Source organism: Mobula hypostoma, chromosome 24 (genome assembly GCF_963921235.1).
Source record: "Mobula hypostoma chromosome 24, sMobHyp1.1, whole genome shotgun sequence".
NCBI lineage: Eukaryota > Metazoa > Chordata > Chondrichthyes > Myliobatiformes > Myliobatidae > Mobula > Mobula hypostoma.
Window position 1 is genome coordinate 24,268,888 of NC_086120.1, and position 27,632 is coordinate 24,296,519.

Genomic DNA, 27,632 nt, shown 5'->3' on the forward strand with positions numbered 1-27,632 from the left:
CATCAGAGTAGGGTATTCGGGGCAGGCCTTCTTCCCTAAAAGGGATTTATAAAGTAGATAATTTGAATTGCATTTGTCGTTCAGTCATTTAGTCAAGTCTGACTCTTCATGACCTCATGGACCATAGGGTTTTCATGGCAAGATACAGAAGTAGATTGCCAGGCCTTTCTTCCGCACAGATACTGCTGCTGCCCAGGTTGGGACCTGCTGGGTTTTGAACTCAGGACCATCCGCGTTGAAGTCCAGTGCTGATGCCACCACACCACCAGGCGGTTTTTAATTGCATGGTAATTATGGTAATTTCAAATTTAACGGCCTCAGCTATCAATGTAACTGAGATCTTCAGATTACTGTTAAAGTAACTTTCTAATGCCACTTTATTTCTGGAGCTACGGGGACATTAAAAAAAAGCTTTTAGTCCCCATTTGATTAGAAGGTTCATTGACATGAAAAAGCCCATTTATTTGATAGTCAAGAATGATCCAATGAAAGGTCTGTTCGTTTTCCAAATTGTGAGGGAGCTGGGTCTCATATGGCTGGGTATGGCAATTGGGGTGATAGGGGTGATGAGGCTGAGATCATATGATCATGGCAAAGGTATTGGCATCCCGGGATCTTAAGTGTGTTATTCACTCCTTCAGGAGTCACTATCATCCTTAAAGTTGACACATCCACTTTCCCTTTACCCTACAGGCTCTTGGTGAGAAACTAACATTCCCAGTGGATGGTCGTCCAGTCAATGTCAAACACAGGGCTGAGTTTGTCCTGTGTCCTGAGTAATCTATGGAGATTTGAGAAGTTGCTAAACTAATGGAACAGGATAGAATGGACCAGTGAGATCCATCCCAGGATCTACGTATGGCTCCACAGAGCAAGATTACCTGACAATTGTGGGATTGCAGGTGTCAAGCAGTTAATGCAATCATTTCTGAAAACCACAGAGAAGTATATTGACTGTCTTACCTTGAAGATGGCGTGCATTGCAACTGTAAGTGGTCGATCATAGGAATACTCCCCAATCTTAAAGATATTCAGACCCCAATCATTGAGGTGTTCCAGTTCCTAGAAGACCACAAAATCAATACCTGTTAATAAGCAGAGAACATACGTTCTGCTGTGGACCAGTCCATGTTCTCGTCCACCCTTTCTAAGTACTACAATCCCTTAGGATCAAGTTCTGTTTTCTCTGTCACTTCAGAGACAAGTATGAGGAAACACAGCTAACATAACTAATGGTAGCTAGAGTGACTGCAGTCTCACCATTGTGTGTGCACTTGTTCAGGAGAGAAATTTAGTGTTTACTCATTCAAAATTAAGGCATGGGTTTAAGGAGAGTTGAACCTATAACTAACCTGTTAATGTGTTCCTGTGTTAGTACTCCCTGAGATAACTCTGAAAATTCCCTTGCAATGTACCAAACAATTGTGGTCAGGAAATGGATGTGTTGCAGTTCAGCTACTGCATTCATACATTTTGTTGCCGTCGCAAACATAGTTGCAATGGAAGGTTATTTGCTTCAGGACCAAGACTGACGAGCTTCGTGCAGAAGATCATGAAGTTTCAAGCACAAATTATTTCCAAACTCAACAGGGTTCCCATGGTTTTTGACGGTGGTCTGAAACCCTTGGTGCTGGAAATTCACCGACCTGTGAAAATGCTCCACACACATTTCAACTATCGTAGAACCATGGAGATCGACAGGAGCCATTCTGGCCATACCATAAGACCATAAGACACAAGAGCAGCGTTAGAGCATTTGTCCCAGTGGGTCTGCTCCACCGTGCATCATGGCTAATTTATTATCCCTCTCAACCCCATTCTCCTGCCCCCTCTCTGTAACCTTCGAAGCCCTTATTAATCAAGAACCTATCAGCCTCCAGTGACTTGGCCTACACACTAGTCTGTGGCAACAGAATTCCACAGACTCACCACCCTCTGGCTCATGATATTCCTACTTATCTCCACTCTAAAGGGTTATCCTTGTAATTTGAGGCTGTGCTATAGGAAGCATCTCCTCCATGTCCACCCTGTCTACGTCTTTCAGTAAGTCTCATTGAGATTCCCTCTTGTTCTAAACATCAGCAAGTACTGTACAGTCCTAATTGAAGTGCTAACCCCAATTCTCAATCTCCCTGTACTTGGAAGTTTAGTTAGAACATTAGAAGCTGGAGTTGGTCCTACAGTCAGCTCCACCATTCAATACCATAACTGAGTTTTCACCTCAGTGTTATTTTCCTACACTAACCCCATATCCCATGCTTACTTTAATATTTAAAAATACCAACCTCACACTTGCATCTACTCAGGGACTCAGCTTCCACGGCCTTTAGCGTTTAAAATTCAAAGATACCTTACCCTGTGGGTAAAGAAATTTCTCCTAATCACTGTCAAGAATGGCCAACCCCTTATTTTTAAACAAGTGACCTCTGGATCTAGACATCCTCCCCAGTGGAAACATCATCGCTGTCAAAGCCTGTGTGGATTATTATTGTAAACTAAGGTTGGTTAGACTGGATTTGTTTTGAATTGAGGAGACCAAGAGAGAAGCAACTGAAGTATACTATATTCTGGGATGAATAAAAAAGCCCAAGTTTCCCTTTGCAGTGAGGCCATTAACTAGGATTTAACGAAATTGATAGAGGACACAGGGAAGAGATGGGTTAAAGGGAGAAAGGGAAGTTGAAGGAAACATTTTCTTCATTCAAGAAGTAGTTGGACTCTAGAACCACTGTTTGAACAATAGATAGAGACACATTTGAAGGATAGCTGCATAAGCATTTTTATCTTATCCAGCCGTCCTTCCATTGTCCAGCAACATAATTCCTGTATCCTGCACCCTATTCCCTACTCTTTCTGTGCACTCTACCATAACTACATAAACCTTTATTAACCTGTTTTCCACCTCCTCAGTTGAAAGAAAAATGGTTTTTCCCCTCACAATAAATTTTTAAACATTCCTGTAAAATTTTTCTGAACCTTCTCTAGCTCACTCCCATAGTGATCAGAACTCCAATTAGTGCTCAGCCTGTCTCTTATAGAGTTCAACTTTGTTTTTAACCTCTCAGATCTTACATTAAGTGAACAGGTTAATAAATGCAGGAGGTTCATAGAATTAGCCTTTTTAATGTAAGATCTTCAAAAATTGCATCGCTTTTAATCATAATTTTGTAATTACAAGGAAACTGATTACTGCTCATAAAAATGCCACAGTAATTGCTTTGTACAACTTTTAAAGCAAGTTTTTGATCATTTATAATCAGGGATTTCAGAGTTTAGTTTTAAAATTATTCATCAATTGTGGTAAATTCATTTGCAGCCAAGATTAAAATAACTGCATGAAATATCACTCTTAAATGTATTGAGATATTTGTTATTTCATGTAATATTTTGAAAAAAAAGTTCAAAAATGTCATAAGAATAGGTTAATTGATGAAAAAAATTGCACAAGGCAAAATAAACTGGAATTTCAGCAGAAATTTTTAAAAGGCCACAATAAAAAAAAACCTGTTTTATCACTGTTCTGGTTTGATGGAACAGTGTAGCAGTAGAATTTTGATTTTTTAGATTTTAGATTTGAGATAAAGCACAGTAGCATGGCCTTCTGGCCTAACAAGCCCATTACACATGTGCACAATTAACCTACTAATCCGTACGCCTTTGGAATGAGGAAGGAAATCCATATGGTCACAGGGTGACTGTTCAAATCCTTGCAGCAGTGGAAGAATTGAACCCAGCCCACTGGTGTTGTAATAGCGTTAGGCAAAATGCTACACTACCATGCTGCCCAAGAGGAAAAAATGTAAACCTGCTGAGAGCAAGTTTATCTGATTTGTGACCTGTGTGTCCCTACCCTGGCAGTGTTTGATCAGGCAGCATAGTGGGGGGCTATAGTTTGTATCTGAGCTGTGATATCTCCAATACCTAAATGTTCCACTGTGCACATAATTCTCCACTTGACACAAAGGCAAGTGCCCCAGGATGATGGGTTAAAAGGTGTAAAAAGGATTTCTTGTGTACCGATTCCAGCTCAGTTTCGTGTTTGGTCTGCACACCGAATCGTGGGATGTCAGCAGAGGAGATCACGCTCAGGCTGTGCTTCAAGCCGCTGATTTGTCCCATGGTCTCCAGTTCCTTCTCCCTGCCCCGAGGCACTTCCATTTCATGTGGTTTGTCTTCGAAAGAGCAGAACAAACAGTTGGAAAATATAAAGAGAAAGTGGTGCATTTCAATACTGGTTTACGTAATCTCAGCACACCCTAGGTGCTTTGCAGCCAATGAGAGTCATTCTGAGCTGGAGTCATACAGCATGGAAATAGTTCTTTCTGCCCAACCCATCCATGCCAGCCCTGGTATCCACTGAGCTAGTCCTATTTGCCTGCCTTTGGCCCACATCCCTCTAAACCAGAGGTTCCTAACTATTTTTATGCCATGGACACCTACCACTAACTTAGGGGTCCATGCACCCCAGGTTAGGAACCTCTGCTCTAATCCTCTCCAATCCCTATACTTCTCCAAATGTCTCCAAAGTGTTATTATTGTATCTACATCAACCACATGCTCCAGCAGTTTATGTCCTATTCACACCACAGCCTGCGTGAAGAAGTTTCCCCTCAGGTCCCTTTTAAATTTTTGACTTCTTAACCTTAAGCCTCTGCTCCTGGGGGAAAAAAGACTATGTGTGTTCATTGTGTCTCTACCCCTCATGATTTTATATGACTCTACAGGTCACACTCAGCCTCTTCAGTTCCAAGGAATAAAGTCCTAGCCAGTCAGCCCTTTCCCCATAATTCAAGCCCTCAAATCCTGGCAACATCTTCACTGCACTCTTTCTGGTCTAATGATGCCTTTCTTACAACAGGGTGCCTAAAACAGTATGCAATACTCTCATTAATAATTTAATAAATTGCAATATATGTCCCTAATAAATGGCCTAACTGAGAGGTAATGTGCCAAACACCCTCTTCACCACACTGTCTATCTGTGATGTTGCTTTGGGCAAACTATGTGCCTATATGGAGTGAACTGCTGGAGCAATGGTTGATGTAGATACAATGTCACTTAAAAGACATTTCAATAAGCATATGGATATGAGGGTGTCCTTAGTCTGCCTGTCAAAAGTAACTTCCAAACTTCCATCATGATTGGTTAGTTTAGGAACTCCAGCTCCTTTTCCCATTGGTTTGCTGATTGGTGTCCAGTTTCAAATATCCTGGGAATATAGAGAACATGTGTGGGAGGTTCCTTTTCTCTCTCCCCGTGTTTAAGGTAAGCTGGGCACATGGTCATTAGGAAGGTATGCCCTGCACCCACTTTTAACTAAGTATGTTTGTTGAATATTCAGCTTTATAGTGTCTGTAGCTTGGGGAACATGAATGCTCAGTCAAATTCTTACTGTTTGTAAATAAATGATTAATATACTTACTCAAAGTCAGTTTCTGTCTCACTGGCTAGGCCTGCGAACCTGATTCAACATTACAGAGGGGGGTAGAGGGATCTTGTACTTCTAGGTTTCTCTGTTCCACAGTATTCCCCAGGGTCTGGCCATTTACTGTATAACTCCAACCCTGGTTTGATTTCCCACAATGCAAAAAAAAAACATTTTCAACTTATCCAAATTGAATGCCATTTGCCAATCTTCTATCTACTTACCCAACTAATCAAGATCTGTTAATTTTTGATCACTTTCTCCACTGTTTATGATAGCACCTACTTTAGGATGATCCACAAGCTTACTAACCATGCCTTGTACATGAGCTATAGTCACCTGTGTCAGAAATGCAGCTGGCAAATTGTTCACACCCAAATCCCATGAAGGCAAGGTGACAACAATCAGAAGAAATGTTTTAGTTATGCTGATTGACCTGGATGCTACAGAAAACTCCTGGGCTCTTTCTTGGAATTGTACCTTGGGTCTCTAAAGACACTTGGAATGGTAGATGGGGATCAGCTTTTATGGCAATAAGGGTCCATCAGACTACATATTTGTATCTAAGTCCAGGAGTCGGATCTGAACACACAATCTTCTAACTAAAAGTGAAGCTCATTAACCCACACAGTTCCTCTTATTGTGACAATAGACCAGGCAATAACTAACTGTGACAATTTCTCAGTTCTGAAGCTGTCTCCCTGTATGACGTTGGCACATGATGAAGGATCTCAGCCTGAAACATCAACTCATTATTCCTCTCCATAGACACTGCCTGACCTGCAGAGTTACCCCAGCATTTAGTGCGTATTACTCTGGAGTTCCAGACTCTGCAGAATCTCTTGTCGCAGGTACATTGGCAGGAGTTCACTGGCTTGGACAGAGATACACTGGGTTTGGCACAGTTGCACATCTACTGAAATGGTGCAACACTTGCCACCAGGCGTCCAGAACTCCAGGAAGAAGTCCCAAGGAATATTCAGGATACCATAAGGGTCCCAACACTGAGTCCTCTATACAAACAGCAGTCTTGCCTCTGGTTTGTCACCCTGACAAAAGAGCAGACACATGAATGTAGTGGGTTAGAGTGGGGAAAGGGCTGATCTGTGTTAGCTTCCATACCAGACTCTTTTTGTCTAGTCCCACACTAGTCAGTTCTGTACCAGGATGAGGGTCTCTTTTCAAGGACATCAGAGAACGATCAGCGATGTCCTACTTTTTCAAAAAACCGGACTTTGTACGATGCTGCCCTCACCCACATTTCATCCATTCTCTGGACGTCCAGCTCACCCCATCTTCCCGCTGCCTTAACAGGAATAGATTTCATCTTGTCCTCACCTACCAACCTATGAGCCTCTACATCCAGCACACCATTCTCCGCAACTCCTGCCATCTCGAACAGGACCTACCACTAAACACACCTTTATCTCCCACCCACCCCTACTCTCTGCTTTCCACAGGGATCGCTCCCCCGATTCCCTTGTTCATTTTTCCCTCCCTACTAATCTCCCACCTGGCACTTATCCCTACAAGTGACAGAAGTGCTACACCTGCCCATTCACCTCCTCCCTCACCACCATTCAGGCCACAAACAGGTGAGCAACACCTGTGAATCTGCTGGGGTTGTCTTCTGCATCTAGTTTTCCTGATGGGGCCTCCTCTACATTGGCGAGACCCAACGTTGATTGAGGGATTGCTTTGTTGAACACTTTCAATCCATCTGCAAAAGGCAGGATTTCCTGATGTCCAACCATTTCAATTCTAATCCCCACTCCTTCTTTGACGTCAGGCCATGGCCTCCTCTTCTGCCACAATGAGGCCACTCAGATTAGAGAAGCAACACACTACATTCTGTCTAGGAAGCTTCCAATCAGAAGGCATGAACATCGATTGCTCCAACTGCGAATATTTTTCCTCCTCCCCTTTCCCTCTTCTTTATTTCTCCATTTAGGTCCCCCTCTTAACTCCTTCTCCTCACCTGCCCATCACCTCCCCCTGGTGACCCTCCTCCTTCCTTTTCTCCCATGGTCCACTCTCCTCTCCTACTCTTTACCTTTTCTACCTATCACCTCCCTGCTTCTTACTCCATTCCCCCTCTCCCACCTCCCACCTGGCTTCACCAATCACTCTTTAGCTTGTACTCTTTCCCCTCCTCCCCCACCTTCTTACTCTGGCATCTTCCCTCCCCCTTCCTTTCCAGTCCGGAAGAAGGGTCTTGGCCTGAAACTGTTCATTCATTTCCATTGTTGCTCAGTTCTATGAGGTCCAGGAAATGAGGAAAATATTCCAGCACAGCATCTTACTAAGTATATAAATCACCTAAACCTTCTACAAACCTGTAACTTCTAACAATCTGTTATTTTATGCCTATGTTATTTTGTGCATTTTACCTGTGAGTAATTTTATGTAACCTATGTATAAACTACCTGAATTCCTCAATCAGCCTATAATTCACTCCCACTTACTGGTCTTTTATAAATTAAACCTCAAAACTCTTTGGTAAGGTTTCAATTTGCAGTTCAATCTCAGGCACATGTTTATCTATATACAAATCAAAATCCCTCGATTAAAATGTCTGGCCTGTAACTTATGCTAAGGCATTCTTATCAAAAGCAAAATTCTGCAGATACTGAAACTCTGAAATAAAAACCAAGAATACCAGGAATACTCAGCAGGTTAGGTTAAAATATTGAGTTTCAGCGAGGTGGTTCCCAAAGAAGCAGGCAAGCAATCCTTCCAACAAGCACATGTAATGGCTTCTTTGTAATGTTAACTGCTGAGGTAATGGTTTCTCTGTGGCAGAAATGTTTGGGTTATGGCCGGGAATAATTATGCATGTTAGCCAATCAGGATCTTGTTGCCCTGTCTGGTGATTCTGGAAGCTGTTGGTTTTGCGGGCTTTTACCAGAAGGCGCGAGAGGGATGAAGAGAGAACATGCGAATGGAGAGATGCGGTAGGCCACCCGACAGGGTGGACTCCAAGTGGGGCTCCGAAGGTTAGCGACGCTCGGAGGTCGAATGGTGGAAGGAAGGCTACCGAGCGAGCTTCAGCGATTGTGCACAGACTGTTTATACGATTGGCGCCCTTTATCTTTTATATTTTGTTTCTCTACTAACTAGATAGTCAAAGTAAGAGTTATAAAGCTTAATCATTTAATTGCATATGGTGTACTGTCTGATATTTTGCGTTGGGGGTACATTACACAGCATCCACACAAACGTGATTACCCAGTCTGGCGGGACCACAGGCTGATCCCCCTTGATGAACGCGAGCTGGCCTAGCCCGAGGTTACAATGGTGGGGGTTCATCTGGGATTGATTCCATTGGATGCTCTGTGATTGCCCTGTTTAAATCAGTGCTGGTATGAATGCTGCTGGGGTAGAACGCTGGTGTGCCTTTGTGGGTGCCGGTTATTAATGCGTGTATGTGTTGAGTGGGGTGGATATTTGTACCCTGGATAAATTGTTAATTCGATTTTTGAGTATAGTTAAGGCTGTTGGCAAAGTTGAAATCGTAGCATGAAAGTTTGACAAAATGGCGGGCTCAGACCTTGTTTCAGTTCAGACTAGCGTTGACATAACGGCGGTGGGACTGCCAGCGTCTATCGGTGCCCCAGGTGAGGTGGGGCCATGGCCTGTCCATACTGTCCGGGGGGGAGGAGACAGGTGCCCAGCAGGCTGGGTCACTAGCTGCAGTGGAGGGGTTGTGACTGTCACGTGACAGCACTGCCCACTACCTGGTTGGAAGGCACGCCACCTGCCAATCAAAGTTTGTCCCCTCCTCACTCATCAATGCATACCTAACCATTGGCCCCTTTAATTAGCCTTGTACCTGGCCTTGGGCAATTGGCCTTTGTAATCAGCTTAACTCTGCTGGCAGCGAGCCACTGGCCCCCACTGTGAATTATCTGGGATGGACCCTCCAGCCCTCCTGCATTAAAAGGGTGCCACGTCTGCTGGACTCTCTCTTTGCCATCTCCGAGGGACCACCCTGCTTCACTCCAGGCTGAGAACCGTGGAACGGCGCTGGAGAAACTGTTGGTGAGCTGTGCATTGAATAGGGTTGGGAGCGTTGATTATTGTCCCTAATAGCATAGAGTCGTGCCTGCACAGGGTCAAGGGGTGGCGGCTATCGTATTGACTTTTCCTTGGGGAGGGTGTGTGTGTATGTGTGTGCGCACGTGTACGCATGCACGCACTTTGTTCCCATGTGATTTTCCCACGTCTGTTATTAATTGCCCGCGTGTTTTATTATCGATCCAACTTTTCCCACGACTGCTGTAAATTGTGCCCGTGTGCGTGTTGCTTCAGTTGCCATTTTCCAACGTTTGCCTTCTGTAAATAAAATCCTTTACTACCGAGACTGTGTGTCCAGAGTCCTTGCCTTTGAGACCTACCGACCCTGTTTCCTCACTTACAACACTAGCTGAGTTGCCCGCGGTTGGGGGGGGGGGGGGGCGGAGATTTCAGAGACAAGGTTCTATCGTTTCTGAGGAGTGAGGGGAAAGAGTGGTCGGATTTGGAATGTCTAATCAGTCCACATCCCCCAGTGAAGAGTGAGAATTCTGAGGTAGTATCCGTCCTTACTTCTCTGGCGAATGAATGGAAAAATCAGATTCAAAGTCCCAGCTATGGCAGGCTCCGCCTGTTCTCCGGAATAACGCCCACCCCTAAAGGGGAGGAGGAGTATGAGACGTGGGCGGAGCGGGCCTCTCATTTCTTAGATGAGTGGCAGGCTCGGATGAGGAAAAGCAACAGAGATTGGTTGAAAGTTTGAATGGACGGGCCGCTGACGTTGTCAGAACTGTCAGGTTAAATTATCCCATAGCGACACCTGTCAATTATCTGATGGCACTGGACAATGCGTTTGGTCTGACCGGAAGCCCAAGGAGGCTCCTGGTGGGGGTTCAAAACATGTGTCAGGAGAAGAGGGAGAAGCTTTCTGCTTTTATTTTTCAGCTAGAGAGGCAGCTAAGTTGCTTGCGGCACAGAGGGGTCATTCAGGCGGCTGAGGTGGACCAGTTATGAATTGACCAGATAGCCGGGGTGCCCAGTCCCATGACCGGATTGCGTGGGATCTCCGACAGTCTTGTAAGACGCGCCCCCCCCTCCATCTTTTGTTGAGCTGATCAGAGAGATACGGGAAGAGGAGAACGCAGCAGAGGCATGGGAGGACTCCGTCTGCAGGGTACAGTCCTCAGTAATAGCCCCCCTTGTGGTGAAGTGACTGGGGCCAGCCCAACCCGGGAAATGGTAAAGGAGGTGGTGGCAGAGCTGAGAACTGAGATGTTTCGGGTGCTAACAGCGGGTGTGGACCCTCCGTATGATAGGACCTGTAGAGAGGTCCCCCCCCACCCCCCAGGGGACGGACTGCGCAGAGGGCTGTGGGTGGCCGGGGTTCCGTGAGAAGAGGGATGGTCAGTAGCGTCTGCTATAACTATGGGGAAGAGGGACACTTCTGGTGGGAATATGAGTGGCAGGAAGCCCCTCGGAGAGCAAGCCCATGAGTATCTAAGCAGAGAGAGGTGTCGGGAAACTTAGAGGAGACCCAGTGAGAGAACGGCCTGGTGTCTCAGGGGAAACACGTTTCCAGCAATGTACCAAGGAACTCCCAAAAGCAAAAGACCCTATTCCAGAAGGCTTAGTAGGACCACACTCCAGTGTGTCCCGACGGGCGCATGAGGGACTGGACATGGACGAGGTGAGCGTTCCTGCCCCTGGGGTGAAGGCCATGTGTCAGTTTGCCATCACCGTGAAGGCAGAGGACAAGGAGAGGCCGGATCGAGCAGTGGATCAAATGGGGGCTTCTGATGATGCCATACCCCAAGTTTACCATAACCTGACTGCTCTGAAGACAAATCAGCTGCTGGAATTGAGTTCCGGGGAAATGGCAGCGGCACAGTGAGATGATCCGGGCATTGGCACTATTTGGTCCACGGTTGAAAAGGGAGACATGGCTCAGGCGGAGAAGACGAAACACGCTTCGGTGCCTCCATTACTGAAAGAATGGCCTTGGTTGGAGTTGAAGAACTAGATCTTATACCAGGTCACATCACCCCCGGACTGATCTCGGTGTTGGCAGCTGGCTCTCCGTGAGAAGTATTGGAGGATGGCGTTGAAATTACTTCATGATGATTCTGGACATTTGGGGTGGAAAATATCTATGGATTGCTCCGAGATCGGTTTTACTGGCCCCGAATGAAGTCAGAGGCTGAAGAATACCGCAGGTCGTGCATTCGCTGCATACGGCGGAAGACACTGCCTACGTGGGCAGCTCCTTTGTCCCACTTGCAGAGTGCAGGGCCCACAGCGGGAGAAGCTGGGCCGGGCCCCGCCCAATAGAGGGATACTGATTCGGAGGATGATGATCTGGGTGTGTGGTACATGCTGCCTTTCACTCACTCCCCATTGATTGAGGAAGAAACTCCTGGCCCTTCTCCCACTGAGTCAGGTGAGGAAGAGACAGCTATCTGTGGGCTGCCTGGTTACACACACATTTTACAAGAGCACAAAAGAGGCAAAGAGTACAAGACTATAAATCATTGACTTTGCAAAGGGCTAGCATAGCCATGATATTGAAAATATCATACCTTTATGATGCAAACTGTTATTTCATAATAATATTCCACCATATAACCCTCTACCCTCCCACAATGGTTCTTTCAAACCTTAACCATGCACCCGTTATCACTGAGTTAGAGAGTATGGAAAGGGGACCTTAGGGCTAACTAGGTCAGTGACAACTACTGAGCACCCAGCTAGACTAATTCTACATTAATTCCTTCATTTCATTCAACCCATATTCCTCTCAAATCCAGCTTCCCCAGCAGATTCTGTCACTCCTTACAATTTACAATGGCTAGTTGACCTACCAATCCACATGGTGCGTGGGAGGAAATATAGGGAGACCATGCAAAGCCCAACCATAGGCATCAAGGGTCAAGCATGAACCTGGCTCTCTGAAGCTCTGCAGTAGCAGCTCTGCTATTGTGGGTCACTCGAACAGTTACACGGGCCAAATGAGAAAAGGTATTATGGAGAGGAGTGAAACCCCTCCCCACACCACCGAAGCAGTATTCCTTCAGTATTGCATTGGAAGTCTCAAATTAAAAAAGTCTCAAGAGTCTGAAGTGAGTCGCAAACCTGCCATATTTTGTTTGAGAAGCAAGAGCAATACCCGTATCATCATATTTGACAGTGTAAAACAGACACACACATGCATGGATACTGGTCATGACATTGCACTCACCTAAAAACGTGTTGGATATAAACTCAGAGACCTGATTTCCTGACCGGCTCATTTCGGATAGCTGTGTTAATTCGCGGTTCAGCATTCTCTTAAACTGTTGAGAGAAGCAATGCGATAAATGAAGGTGATGGCACCTCTGGTAACATTGGGGCGCTCTTACTGAACAAAAGACAAGGAGTGTAGGCACTTTACTCAGGAAAAGACCTCAACACCTTCATATCTGAATTAGTTTAATCCAACTCCAAAGGATCCAATTCTTTCTCAGTCATTCCCATTGAACAGAATATCAATGATTCAAATCTCTACCCATTCATGGCCAATGTAAAACTGCAATGAATTGAGTCAGGGCCGGGGTCGAAGCGCTCGCAGAGATGGTGCTCGGTACTCGGTGTCGGAGGCTCAAAGTTTTCGAACAGACTCAGAGTCGGACTGTGGTCAGGGTGCTTCCAGGGTGCTGCATCGGCAAGTTTGCGGTGCTGGAAGCTCATGGCAGGGAGAGTTTCTCCTCTCAACTGTCTGCGTGAGATGATGGGACTTTCGAGAGACTTTGAGACTTTTTTTTACGTGCCCATGGTCTGTTCTTCATCAAATTACGGTATTGTTTTGCACTGTTGTAACTATATGTTATAATTATGTGATTTTTGTCAGTTTTTTTAGTCTTGGTTTGTCTTGTGTTTCTGTGATATCATTCTGGAGGAACAAACTGTATCATCTCTTAATGCATGCATTACTAAATGACAATAAAAGAGGACTGCGTGTCCTCATAATCTAATCTAATATTCCTGTTCTTCCTCATTCGATGGAACTCTAATGGATAATCCCCCTGTTTATATATCACAATCCCAGTCAATCAAATTACTCCCATTCATAGCATTGCTTACAACTTAAGTAGATGCAAGTCCGCTCTTGTTTTTATTCTGACACTGGAAACCTCATGGATGCCAAAAAGCCCTGAATTTCGAAAGCACTTTTCACTATTGTTCTGACAGGTAGATAGCCAAGTGATTTCCCTTTAAGGTGCAGTCACTGCTAGGAGTTCCTTTTTATCTGTGCATACTGAATACATGTACTCTGTCGTCAGAAGCTGTGGAGGCAGTTGTTAGCATATCTGCAGCTCTGATACAGGTTTTTAGACCGTGCAGGAATGGATGGATCTGGAAGCTTGCGGGAAAGTGGAGCTGAGCTGAAAGACCAGATCAGTCAGGATCTCACTGAATGGCGGTTCACTGCCCTCATTATGTCCACATGTATTGCTTTCTCCCCCCCCACCCTCACTCTCACACACACACCCCCGAGGCTGGATGGTAACAGGCCGAGCAAGATGTTCCCTTTCACTTCCGACACTCCTTATGCACACAGGAGCTGATCATGATCTTTGCACAATATAATTATGATAAATTAAGCATAATATAAGCTACAATAGCACTCTATATAAATACACTTTTCAGGAATTTCAGGCTGTCACCACCACAACGATGCAGCTGATAGAGCAGCCGCCTCATGGCTGATTCCCTGGGTTCGGTCCTGCCCTCTGGTTTGCATATGTCCCTGAAATTCCCAGAGTTTCCTCTGGGTGCTCAGGCTTCTTCCCACATCCCAGAGGTGCAAGTGATTGGGCCAGTATTCCTTGTTCCAAGTCTGTACAAGGAGGAGTTGATAGAGATGTAAGGAGAATAAAAGTGAGGTTCATGCAACAGGGAGTTTGACTGGGCTGACGGGTCTGTTTCTGAACTATAACACTCTATTGCTTGTTTTTTTTTTAGTTAATTTGATACTTTTACCTTAATGTATTCTCAGCACAGGCAGCAGGCAGAACACAATTAACCTCAAAGCATTCCCTTACTTTCGTGGTGTTCTCAAATGTCACTATCCAGAGCCCTTCCACCTTTGACCAGAGGCTAGATTGATGGAGATTACTTTGTGAAGAAGCCGCCCCAATGACCCACACATACAGTCCCAAGGTTCACTACTTGTGGATGGACAAGTTCAGTTGCTCCACCCAGAGAGGGTGAAACCAGGTGCCTACCGGCGCGGACCTTTTCTGGCATTTTTGCCCCAGAGACAAACCTCGCGAGGGAGCGGGACAGAGCAAATTTAATACTGTGAGCTCTTTAGCATGTACCTGAGAGGACAGGTAGGGTCGCCATTTAAGTTCCCGATAACACCACTGACAATGCTGGGCTCATTCAGCACCATCGTGCACCTTGTGGTCGCAGGTAGGAGGGTAGGAACGTCGGGTTGAGATGTCGCATACATCCGAAGCACACACACTTTATCTATCCACATTTTACCCCCAAAACACCCTCCCCATCAAAACCCGCTGCAGCTGAGAAAGAGCCTCCACACTGAGTTAAACCCATTACTCGAGCAGACCCTTTTGTGGGGATGGGGGTGGGGGAGAAGGAATGTGATGGGGATAGCTCAGTGGGCAGGAGGAAGGCCTTTGTATGTGTTCTGTATGAAGCCCTTCCACCGCAACCCCCCCCCCCAATCCCTCATTGCCACCACACCACCCTCTACATTGCACCCCTCTGTCCCAGCTCACCTTGTTGGATGCCATTTCACTGACGGAATTCCTGGTGTGCAGGGTCTCCAGCTGATCCAAGCACCAGTCCAGCTCCTCCAGCGTCTCGATGGCCAGCTTGTGGGAGTTCTCCTCTGGAGACAGACAGACACAAAGACACTCAGGTAGGCTGCCGAGCCCTGTCCCATCACCAGAAGCACTTGCACCCATGATCTGATGCAGGGTGGGCACTCTGCTTGGGCATCCCCCTTCATCCCTTAACTTTGGGGCACAGGGCAAGGAGACTCCACATTCCCCAGCCGTGGTGCTGAAGGCAAAAGTCCCCCCTTCTCCATCAGGGCTGACCTTGCAAACCAATTAACAGCAACACCACTGCCTGGACTCGGAGGATAGAAGCTGTTTTTCCAAATGCAAACTCCCAGTGCAGATACTCTCTCTCTACGGGTCCTTAATAAGGTGTCTTCAACAACTCAATCTTCAGTATGTAAAAATATCTTTGGTAAAGGTTTTAAATCTCCTGCCCACTAATTGCCTTTGTTTTTGGTTAATTCAGTCACTTTTCAATTCTGCTGCTGGTTGTTGTTCAGGTTTGACCCTCACTACATCGAATGAAATCCATAGGTGCTGCTGTCTGACAGGTCAGTTAGGAGATGGATAAAACTCCGGGTGTCCCGGTGACCGATCAGGAAGCGCATCCAATCCACAGCGGGAGGGGACATCCCCACGTCCTCCAAGCCTGCTTCCCGATGCCTGCGCTGGACAACTGCTTCTCGTGAACGAGCACAGCTTCCTGGAAAATCAGACATGGAGCAGTACGGACTGGCAGGTCCCGATCTGGAATGGAAAGCTATCAGACTCGCAGGGAACTAGGACAAGGCTTGGGTGACGGAATGAACTGCAGAGGTGTGATCCCCCCAGCCTCAATTCAGCAAAGGTGATGGGCAGATGGCCGAAGAGGGGCCTGTGGTTGGAATTCCTGGGCTTGTGACGCAGAGCTTTGCTAATAAGGCAGTAATCCAGAGATAGAACATAAAACAGCAAAACACAGGAACAGGCTCATGATATCTTTGCTGACCCGAATGCCAAATTAAACCAATCCTGTCTGCCTGCACATGATCGATATCCCTCCCCTCCCTATCTGTTTGAATGCTTCTTAACCAATGCTATTCTATCTCCTTCCACACCTCCCTGTGTTCTCACAAACTCCTAACAGACAGCAGAGGTACAGAACCCAGGCTGAAGGCGCTGGAATAACATTACACTAACCACTACGGACAGGTACATGGATGAGAGGTATGGAGGGCTACGGTCCGGGTGCAGATATATGGGGCTAGGCAGAAGGCTAGCACAGACTTGATGGGCCGAAGGGCCCATTTCTGTACTCTGGTGCTCTATGACTCTATGCTCTATTCAAAATAAAATCCTCGTAAATCTCCTTTAAACTTTACCCCTCTCACTTTAAAGCAATGCCCTCTATGATTTGACATTTCCACTCTAGGGAAAGAGTACCTACCCTGTCTATGCCTCTCATCTTTTTGTACATTTCCTACCATTTGAGAAATTTCAATTTCAATATAAACCTGGACTGAAAAGCTAGTATTGCTAATGGCGATCAAGAAACAAGCAGTTTGTTGCAAAAACCTTCTGGTTCACTGATATCTATTGAGGAATGAAACCATCCATCCTACCTCATCTGGTCTTTATATGATCCCAGAACCATGGCAAAGTGCCCTCTAAAACAGCCTAACCATTAGCGGTGGGGGATTGAATGGCAGCCAATGAATAAGAAGTAATGCAGTGGCCCATGAAAAGGGAGATGGATGGGGAGAGTGGGAGCTCTGAAGTGGGCTTCCCTGCTTCCTAGGACAACACCCACTGGCTGTCAATACATCCCTGTGAGTCAGGGCATTGAGGCAGGAGACAGGAGCACAGCCTATGGGAGAAAGGAAAACATTTCACCAGAAGGCCACAGAGCCAAGGGGAGGTGGCAGACAACAAGAAGAAATCAACTAGACAAATAACACACATCAAAGTTGCTGGTGAATGCAGCAGGCCAGGCAGCACCTCTAGGAAGAGGTACGGTCGACGTTTCAGGCCGAGACCCTTCGTCAGGACTCTTCCTTCAGTTAGTCCTGACGAAGGGTCTCGGCCTGAAAAGTCGACCATACCTCTTCCTAGAGATGCTGCTTGGCCTGCTGCGTTCACCAGCAACTTTGATGTGTGTTGCTTGAATTTCCAGCATCTGCAGAATTCCTGTTGTTTGCAACTAGACAAATGTTGAATTGTAGAATAAAACCTGCTTAACAGTAGCGTAGCAGTTAGTGCAATGCCCTTACAGCTCAGGTGTTGGAGTTCAGCTTTCTATTCCCACATCATTGGTAAGGAGTCTGTTCATCCTCCCCGTGGAATGAGTCGGCTTTCTCCAGGTGCTCCAGTTTCCTCCCACAGTCCAAAGACATACAAGTTAGTAGGTTAATTTTGTCACTGTAAATTGTCCTGTGATTAGGCTAGAGTTAAATCAGGGGTTGCTGGGCTGCACAAGCTAAAGGGCTGAAAAAGTTTATCCTATACTGTATCTCAACAACTAAATCAATAAATCAGTATCAGTGGCTCCATGGGAGTTTCAAAGGAGATATTTGGACAGGAGAGCAAAACTGTATTTTTGAAAAATTATTTTAAGTTTGATGGTCTGTGAAAAATGTCCATTATTTCTTTCATCTCTAGCATAAAATCTAGTGAGATTTACAGTCTGCCAAAGCACAGGGCACATTTTTCATCTTATCACAGACACTCCCCTTGTTCTATCGAGTTCCCTCCCCCACATAGACCAATTTGTTTTCTCTAGTCTCAGTTTTGATGACGGCTCTTCAACCTGAAACATCCATTATTTTTTTCCTTCCATAGATGCTCCATCACCTCCTTTTCCCCAGCTTATTTATTTTTATTTCAGATTTCCAGCATTTGGGGTTTTTTTTTTGGTGGTGTTTTCATATGATACATGCCCCATCTTTAAAGAAAAGAAAACATACCAATCCCAAATCCCAAATATCTGCTCCCACTATGAAATTGGGGGACTGATTTTATGGATGCCATGTATCCTTGTGAACTTGTAATTGTGTGTCTTTTATCGTCCCTTTATACTGTCCAATCAAACACTCCCAGGGCACAGCATGGGTTAGATATTGAGTAAGGCTTTCTCAGAACAGGTTTGTTCTGTTAATCACCCCCAAGGGGTGCACAGGTTATATCTACAGTTATCCAAAAGGATACCTTGGATCAACAAGTGAACTGGGCTGCGGTCTGAATGAAATGTCATCAGAACCAGGCAGATGGAGGGGGTAGGGAATGGTGGATCTTGTTGGATGACTCCCCAAGCAGATTGTCACAGTCATTTGGCAGAATCCCTCATTCCCAAAGAACTAAAATAATTTCCAAAGCCTTTCCCAGTTGGTAATGAGAAACATCCACCCCATTAGATCATTCATGTATGATCTGAATAGTGGTCACACCACATATTGCCCTTGCCACAGCTGCACTGGAAATACGAGCAGTGCCCGTCCCTGAGGGAATGTGTTTTTGCAGTAACACCTGGAAAGCGATGTTTGTGCTGGGCAGTTGTATAACACTGACCTCTGTGCTGTGAGGACTGTTCCCAGGGACTCACACTGACACAAGTACTGGCTGCTGTAAGGAAACTACCAACACAGTGTAAGGAATGCCAGGAAACTGCTAATATTCCAGAGGAAGAGGGTGCCCATGACGCAGTGCTGTAAGCTGCCCGCTTGTATCTCCAGGATATGTGCTGGGGCAGGTGGGAGGGGGTGGTGCTGAAGCTGGGGTGCAGTCAGTGCACGGTTTAGGATCTCCCACTATTGCACAGTACTTAACTGAAACCTGTAATGAAACCCAAGCACTATTTGCCTTAAAGTTGCAAATGAATGACAACTGATAATGATAACCACTAATTTAAGTAACAGGAATAATATGTTAAGGAAAATGTTAACTTCAATGTTTTATAATACATGTTTTTTGATACTGCAATGAATGAATGAAGTATTTTTTAACTTAAAAAATCTAAACATTAAAAGACATCAATGGCAATTTCCCCTCACATCCTGAATGAGTCGCTGATCCTCCATCACAATGTTTACCCCTTACCACCTCTCCAGACCGTCACAGACTGTGTGCTGTGTGTTACTTGTCCTTTTGTTACCTCCAGCTTCCACCACAGAGCCACAGCACAGAAACGGCCCTTCAGCCCATCTAGTCGTGCTCCATTTCTCTGCCTAGTCCCACCTACCTGCACCCGGACCATACTCCTCACCTCCACGCACCTATCCAAATTTCCCTTAAGTGCTGCAATTGAACCCACACCCGCCACTTGCGCTGACAGCTCATTCCACACTCTCACTACCCTCTGAGTGAAGAAGTTCCCCCTCAGGTTCCCCTTTCACCTTAAACGTCTGACCTCTACTTCTAGTCTCAGCCAACCCCAGGGGATAAAGCCTGCATGTCTTTACTCTGTCCATCATAATCTTGCACACCTTTATAACATTTTCCCTTGTACTCCAGCAGCCCAGGAGATAAAGTCCTAAACTATTCAGCTTTTCTCCGTATCTGATGTTCTCAAGTCTCGACAATGTCCTTGTAAATTCCGCTGCACTTTTTCAAGCTTACTGATATCGTTCCTGTACATAAGTGAAATGAACCACAGCCAGAACCAATTCAAACGTATTGTGCTAACATTCCCCTCCCATGAGGTACATTTATGCTTGGGGCTCTTTTATTTCCACCTCAGGAGAGAGTCAAGAGGTTTGGTTTAATCTTTCATCTGAATGATATCTCTTCCAACAGCCACGTGCATCTTCAGCACCAACACTAGTCGCAGCAACTGCTGAGGATCAAATCTATGACCTTTTATGACACAGGGACAAGAGTTTGCCTCACCCAATTAAACTGATAACTACAGGCAAGAAGGCAATGAACCCACCATGGATGAGCTCTGAGACTCTGTTCAATTTAATTTGTGGCTGATGGATTGCACAGGAGTGCTGGGTACGTGTATATTTAGTAACCCAACTGTCTGACAGCTCCCTCAGGAGCCATGAGCTGCGTTATCACTGAGGCAAACTGCAGATTGAGCAGCACAGAGCCATACTTGGGTTCAAACAATTCCCTTTACTGAAATGATTAAAAGCTGCTGCCACTTTTCTCGAGAGGGCAAGCCGAGGATAATTTGATGATTTATAGGATAACCTGAGTTTCTCGAAGGGTAATTATTGCAATTATCATTGCTCCGCAGTTTCAAAAAGGCCCTTGTGAGAACGCATGTGGAATACTGTGTATTCTGGCCTGGTCTCTGCAAGGAAGGATATGTTTGCAAGGGGGTTGGGGGAATGCAAGGGTGGTTAACTTGAATCTCAGGATGGATGGATGTTGTTTGAAGTGAGAATAATAGGCTGGCTCCATTTTCTCTTGAGTTTACAAGAATGAGGTGAGATCTCAATCAAACATACAAAACTCTTATGGGGCTCTGCGGGGATGATGCTTACGCTGGTTTCTTGATCTCAAATCAGGGAGGAATCACAGACAGAGAGAGAGAAAAAAAAAATCGGTGGCCATCCAGTCAGAGAAGAAACAAAAAGAAATTCCTTCACCCAAACAGCAATGAACTTTGGATTCCACTACTCGGGAGGGCTGAGTAGACTTAGTTGTTCAGTACATTCAAGACAGTGGTTATCAGATTTTGGATATTAGAAAGAATCAGGGACATACAATCAGCGTGGAAAGAAGCGCAAGGGAAAAGAGACAATTGGCTGCTCGTGTTTGCTCTCCTTCAACAAGGGGCCGTTGGGAATAGCAGGGGAGGCTCAAAGGGCGTCTGTTTCCATACTTCAGGTAAATTCTGTTGCATTCCAATCAGATGGAAACATGTACATGACACAGACTTTAATCTTGGGCGAAATCTGGGATTTACCATTTGATTGTTAGCCCTCACAGACAAGGAAATGTCCACCATCAATCTCCAGTTTGTGCTAAGTTAAAAGACCTCGCTAGAACAGCTACGCTGGGGGGCAAGTGGGGCAAGGTGGTGCTTGCAGAAGAAAACCAGGAGTCTGAGGAGGGCAGGATCTGTCTTAGCTGGGAGACGGAAGGTAGCTGTTATTTGACCTTGGAGGATATTTCAGATAATTCCCATCCCATGCTCATCTCACACATACAGCATGCTTCCAGGAGCCTCCGGGAAAAGATCAGGAGTGGGAATTCTGCGTTCATTTCTGGTCTCGAACCAGGAATACCGAGGCCATCTGTGGCCTCTCTTGCTGCCTTGTGTGAGACCTGTTATATCAGCACACATCCAGGGTGAGAGCCGTCGGTGCCCCCAGTGTGGTTCAGTCCTGACTCCAGGCTGAGAGTTTGTCGCTGGTGCAAATCGGAGGGTAACGGTGGCTGGTCTGGCTGCCTGCTTAGTTTGTTACAGAACTCCAGAAAGTTGTGTGAGATGGATAATGAGATGGACCCCAAAATTTACACACGAGTGACTGCAGATGCTGAAAATCCTGAGCAACACAGAAAATACTGGAGGAACTCAGCAGGTCAGGCAGAATCTGTGGAGGGAAATGAAAAGTCAATAACTCAGGCCAAGATCCTTCATGGGGACACCTGATGAAGTCCTGATCAGGATCCTGATGAAGGGTGTCAGCCCAAAATGTCGACTATGCACTCTCCTCCATAGGTGCTGCTATACCTGCTGAGTTCTTCCAGCATTATATGTGCATTGCCCCACAATTTAAACACTGGGGTTCCTCAGGAATGAGCTGTGAAGAAGTTCCCACTCTCACGGTCCCTTAAATAAGGGATAAGGACAGCTGGCATTGACTTTCCTGGCAGGCAAGGAATCTGAACTGCAATATGGGCTACCCCGCTGATAGTACGAGATTGCTCAGACCATAAGATAAAGGAGCCAAATTAGACCATTTGGTCCATCTAGTCTGCTCCGCCATTTCACCATGGCTGATCCATTTTTTCCTCTCAGCCTCAATGCTCTCCTGCTCTCCCCGCTTCATGCCTTGACCAATCAAGAATCTATCAACCTCTGCCTTATATACATATACATGGCCTCCACAGCAGCCTGTGGCAACGATTTCCACAGGTTCACCACTCACTGGCAAAAGAGGTTCCTCCTCATCACTGTTCTGAAAGGTCACGCCTCTGTACCAAGACTGTGGTCTTAGACTCTCCCACCATGGGAAGCATCCTCTCCGCATCGACTCTATCAAGGCCTTTCACCATTTGATAGGTTTCAATGAGGTGACCCCCCCATTCTTCTGAAATCTATTGAATACAGGCCCAGCGTCATCAAACACTCTTCGTATGATAAGCCGCTCAATCCTGGAATATTTTTTGTGAACCTCCTTTGAACCCTTTCCAGTTTCAGAGTGTCAATTCTAATATATGGGGTCCAAAACTCCTCACAATACTGCAAGTGAGGCCTCACAGGTCTTTATAAAACCTCAACATCACATCCTTACTTTATTTATAAAATCTCTTCATTACATCCTTGCTTTTATATTCTAGTCTTCTTGAAATGAATGCTAGCATTGCATTTCCCTTCCTCGCCAGATTCACCCTGCAAATTAACCTATAAAAAATCTTGCACAAGGACTCAAAGTCCCTTTTTGACTGTTTTTTTGTATTTCTTCTCCATTTAGAAAATAATCAACTCTTTAACAACTTCTACCAAAGTGCAGAACAATACACTTCCCGACACTATATTCCATCTGCCACTTCTTTGCCCATTCTCCTAATCTGTCTAACCCCTTCTGTAGCATCTTTGCTTCCACAAAACTACCTGTCCCTCCACCTATCTTCATATCGTCTGCAAACTTTGTAACAAAGCCTTCAATTCTGTTATCTAAATCATTGACATAACATTTCCAGTATTGATTTTAAATGTCCAGCATCTGCATTATTTTACTTTTAACACAATTGCACCATACAATGAAGCAACACAAGGCCAGTCTACAGAGCAGAACATTATCGCTTTAAATATGCAAAGCAGGAGTGCCAGGAACTGCTCAGTGCTGTGTGTGGATTTGAGAGGCTTTTGACTTGGAAATTGTCTGATGTGCACTTCCCAGCACCTCAGAATGGAAAAGGGTTAAGCTGGGAGTGGATCTGGGCGAGAGGTGTTGGCGTGACTGCCTGGGATGGTGGGGGAAGGGCAGCTGGCATGGTAAACCAACAGCTGGGAGCAAAGAACCAGCTTCTGGAGTTCTTATTAATGGCCCTTTGCTGACGTCAATCAGATGGTTAACATACTGACTACAAAATGAGAGGCAGCCCTTGTGTGGGCTCCCCAGGTACACTGGCAGATGGTGGAAGGAAAACCCGACCTAGAATTTACTGTTCTGAACCTGGAATGAAGACTAGGGGCGCGGAATGACTGAATCCGATTCCTGAGTTTTCATTAATCTGTCAATGTGAATTCAAAGCCCACAAAAGGGATTCACAATGTACCATCTGTAGATCGCCCAACCCTGAGAGAACAAATTGTGGATTCAAAGCCTGACTTCCCGAGGCCAGGGTGCTGAAATCTAGGCTGATATTCCAGTGTAGTCTGGAAGGAATACTACACTGTCAGAGGTGTATCTTTCACTTGTGATCTTATCCTGAGACCCCATCTGTCCCCTCAAGTGGATGTAAAATACTCACTGGTTCAGAGAAGCACAGAGGAGTGTGACCTGATGCCATTATCACATTAGGGTTGGAAGCTCTGGGTTGTACGGAGGAGACAGGTGGAGAGATTTAAGGAGGCAGTACCCAATATTAGAACTCAGGCATCTGAAAGCACGTGCCAATGGTGCAGTGAGCAACACGAGGTATTAATTAAGAGCCCATAAGAGGAGGAATGCAGGGGTCAAGGGATTTTAGGGCTTGAGGAGATTACAGAGGGAGGGAGGTATTTAATGAACAAGGATGGGAATTTTAAACAAGGTACTGTGTGGTCTCTAACAAAGAAGAGCTGGCAGGTTGTGAGAAGGGCTAGCAAAATCCTTCTCATCCCACCACTAACCAGAAACTGTCCTTAATCCTAATCCATTGCCATGACAGGGTAGAGTGAGATACCTCACCATACTTGGTGGAATATTTGTCCAATTAAACCTCAGAGGTGTCAGGCAATTGAGTCCCAGTGTGAACAGTGGTAGCGGTGGAACTTATGGCCCATGGGGCTACTGCAAGTGAAGCACCTCCTAATTTTTCCAACTTAAAGGACTCTTACCCCGCCTCCTGCCACTGTACAGTAGATGTTCCCACATGTCCCATCAGTGGAGAGATGAAAATCCCATGTGTTCAAATAGGGCCGAGACTCTTTACCAATCAGTGCGTTCATTTCTGACATCTCACTAGGGAAGACACCAAGGAGGTTGAGAGGCGATACATCAACACTGTATAAAGATTAAGGTAAATTACCCAGGAAAACGGAAGGGTCTTGGATTGCAGCCACAGTAATGGAAGGGGCTCTAGGTACGCTTAGCTGAGCTGTGCAAAATTGTAAAAGGCTTTCAAATTCCACTGGAAGGACTGTAAAGGATCATCAAACACCCAAACGGGGAGGGAATGAGAAATATTTTTATGCAGCTAGTTGGTAGTCTGGAACATGCTGCCCAACAGGATTGTGGTTGCAAATTCAACAGGAACATTCAAGCAAATACATGAAAAGGGTTGTGAGAAGGAGCAAGACAATAGGACTGATTGAGGGCACTTATTCAATGAGCCAGTACAGGTCCAATGGGCTGAACGAGCTCCTCCTGGGGAGAATTCCTGGGATTGAGAAAATAGAAACTTGCAAAAGTAGCTGCTCTTGCCCTACAGGGTCAGGGTAGTCTGTAGGAAGCACACAAATTCAGATGACACAACTCAAACCGATGAGCTCAATCCTTTCCATCTCTGCTCCACCCTCTTACAACCACAAATGCTGTCCTTACATCTCCTGGAGGTGTGGATGTTCTCTAACGTTACACGGATGCAAAGATCACCACATTCTGTGCCTTTGACCTTTGGACTATTCTGAACCTCCAGACAAGGATGGGAGTGAAGGTGGTGAATCACAATGGAGTCTATTTCCAAGCACAAGCCCATGTCCAAGCCCTGCAGTGGGCCGATGAGTGCCAAGGCTCAACATTGTTTAACGTCATTTCCAGAACACAAGTGCAAATAACTGCTACTCCAGATCCGATGCAGCATTAAAAAAACAGTAAGATAAAGAACACAATAATTAAAAAAACACCATCTTATGTTTTTACACTTATCGTATATATACATAAAAGAATTTATATACGTAGATTGACAGTACATAGAGATTTGAGAGGAAGAGAAGGGAATCTCCCTCCAGGTCAGCAGGATCCAATCAAGTCTTTCACTCACCGAGTGGGATTGGCCGAATGACCCCTGGGCTGCATCCTGTCGATCGCCAACTAAGAAAGGAAGAAGGTTAGATGAGAATCTTGTCCAATGCCAAGTGCCCTCACGCACACTCTCAGGTTAACCTTAAACCTCCCTCATGGAAACAGGAAATGGAACCTCCCGTTAAAGGCGACTAGGCTCCTGGGTCTGACAGAGTGCAGATAGATAGCAAAATAAAGCTTTCTCTACCTGTTTCGCCCCCCCCCGCCCCCCCCCACCCCCATACACTCTCAGGTGCACACAGTGCTGACTACAACATGGGTTAGATGCAACAAATCTTCCTTTGCATTGCCCCGTAAAACACTCCCAGAGTAACAGGACCAGTGCGATGAAAACACCCTCCTCAGTGTCATGTAAACATACCCAGGGGAAGAACAGTCTTCGACTTCTTTTTGAGAGCCATGCAAAGTATGGGTTTAGTGGTTGTGAGAGGGTGGAGGAGAGATGCAATGGATTGAACTAATCAGTTTGAGGCTGTATCATCTGAATTCGGATGCAAGACATACAAATGAAATTAATTCAAGAGTGTTTGATGCACCCTTAAAAATCCTATGCAGAAAAATATATTTTGCAAAACGGTGTTTCTGAAGAAAATGTAATCAAAAATAGTATATTAAAATTATTTGAGAATTATAATGTATTATTAAGTAGGAGTAACATTCTCTCCCTCTTTCTAAGACCAATAGCTTTTTCCAATATTCTGCTCTTTGTTCTTTTACTCTGGATCCCATGCTTCTCATCACCTAACAACAAGTGTGGGTAAATAACAAACCACTCGGGCAGCTGTTTCTGTCAATACTAGTCCTAGTTTATCCACTGGATGGCAATCCAAGAGCAGCTAGCCCCTGTTCTGCCCTGCTTCCCGAGCCCGATCGAGAAGACAGTTGTGGACAGCCTAACCCTCCGAGCAGACAGCCAGTTCAGCTTTGACTGTGAAGGCCGCTGGAGCTGTTCTGCTGGATTCAACACTGTGGTCTCCAGGTTCCACCTCCGCTGGGCGAATCAGTCCAGTGGGGACAGAGGGGAAGGCCAGGAGCAGTCATCGTCATGGGGAGCTTGTGTTGTGTTGTTGTCTACCCTTCAGAGAATCTCCAGTAAGCGCTGCCCATGTTGCTTCAGTTAGCTTCTGGCTGCATTCCATGGATCCCACACTGAACCAGGGACGTTATCAGGAGCCGAGGGGAAAGTGCTTGGAATGTTTCTCAAATTGCGTGACTGAAGAACCTGAATAAGTGGGTGCCCCCAATGTACCTTCTCTGCACCAGCCCAAAAATAAAACCCTTACTTGCTCTTCACTTGATCCTGTAGATTAGTCAGTGTGGCAAAATTATGCCTCACGGTCCGTAAACTGGCCAGCACCTGGGGGAAGATGGCAAAAGAAAACATGATTTACCAAAAATAACCTCAGATCAAGAGTCAGGCAGTCCATGCAAGCAAACTTCACTCGGTATTTCTGAGCTCGTTTATGGAAGACCAGAGAGCGAGGAGAGAGGTTGTTTGTGGGGCGAGAGCCAGTCATGACCCAATGCTCAATCGGGTGAGGTTTTGGAAAGCAAACTATGGGTGATATCATTGGAATCTGTGCCTCTGCATAGCAGCAGGGACTCCAGTTACAATCCCAGTCCAAACCAGTCCTTAATCTGTTTTCTCATTGCTGGTTACTGATCTCCCTTTTCACCTTGCTTCCACTGCCTTTCCCTCTGAATTTGCTGCCAAATTGAGAAGTACAAGTGTGGTATTAACCGTAGCTGGACGGGCAGCACTCACACCGAAATCTTGAGCAAGTACTCAAACACAAGCGTAGGCCAACATTTGAGTCAAATACTGAGGGAGTACCACACTGTCTGAGGTGTCATATTTTGAGTGAGATGTTAAGCCATGCCTCTCCCTGCTCTCTCAGGTGTTTCATCTCTGTGAAGGGAAACAGGGTCGGAATTGCCACTGCACCTCAGGGAAAACGATTGAAA

General features: G+C 45.6%; 1 protein-coding gene across 7 annotated transcripts in view; it reads right to left on the bottom strand.

The window, feature by feature from the left end:
- The window catches only part of LOC134337366 (3',5'-cyclic-AMP phosphodiesterase 4C-like), a 285,269-nt gene that overhangs the window by 16,906 nt on the left and 240,731 nt on the right, over positions 1 to 27,632 (bottom strand). For all 7 annotated transcript variants that reach the window (XM_063032307.1, XM_063032306.1, XM_063032308.1 and 4 more), the window contains 6 exons: positions 26,951 to 27,024; positions 25,627 to 25,676; positions 15,220 to 15,332; positions 12,675 to 12,768; positions 4,018 to 4,172; positions 964 to 1,062 (listed from right to left, as the gene is read on the bottom strand). In XM_063032307.1, coding sequence (XP_062888377.1) covers positions 964 to 1,062; positions 4,018 to 4,172; positions 12,675 to 12,768; positions 15,220 to 15,332; positions 25,627 to 25,676; positions 26,951 to 27,024 — 585 coding nt within the window. The remainder of the gene's footprint in view (positions 1 to 963; positions 1,063 to 4,017; positions 4,173 to 12,674; positions 12,769 to 15,219; positions 15,333 to 25,626; positions 25,677 to 26,950; positions 27,025 to 27,632) is intronic.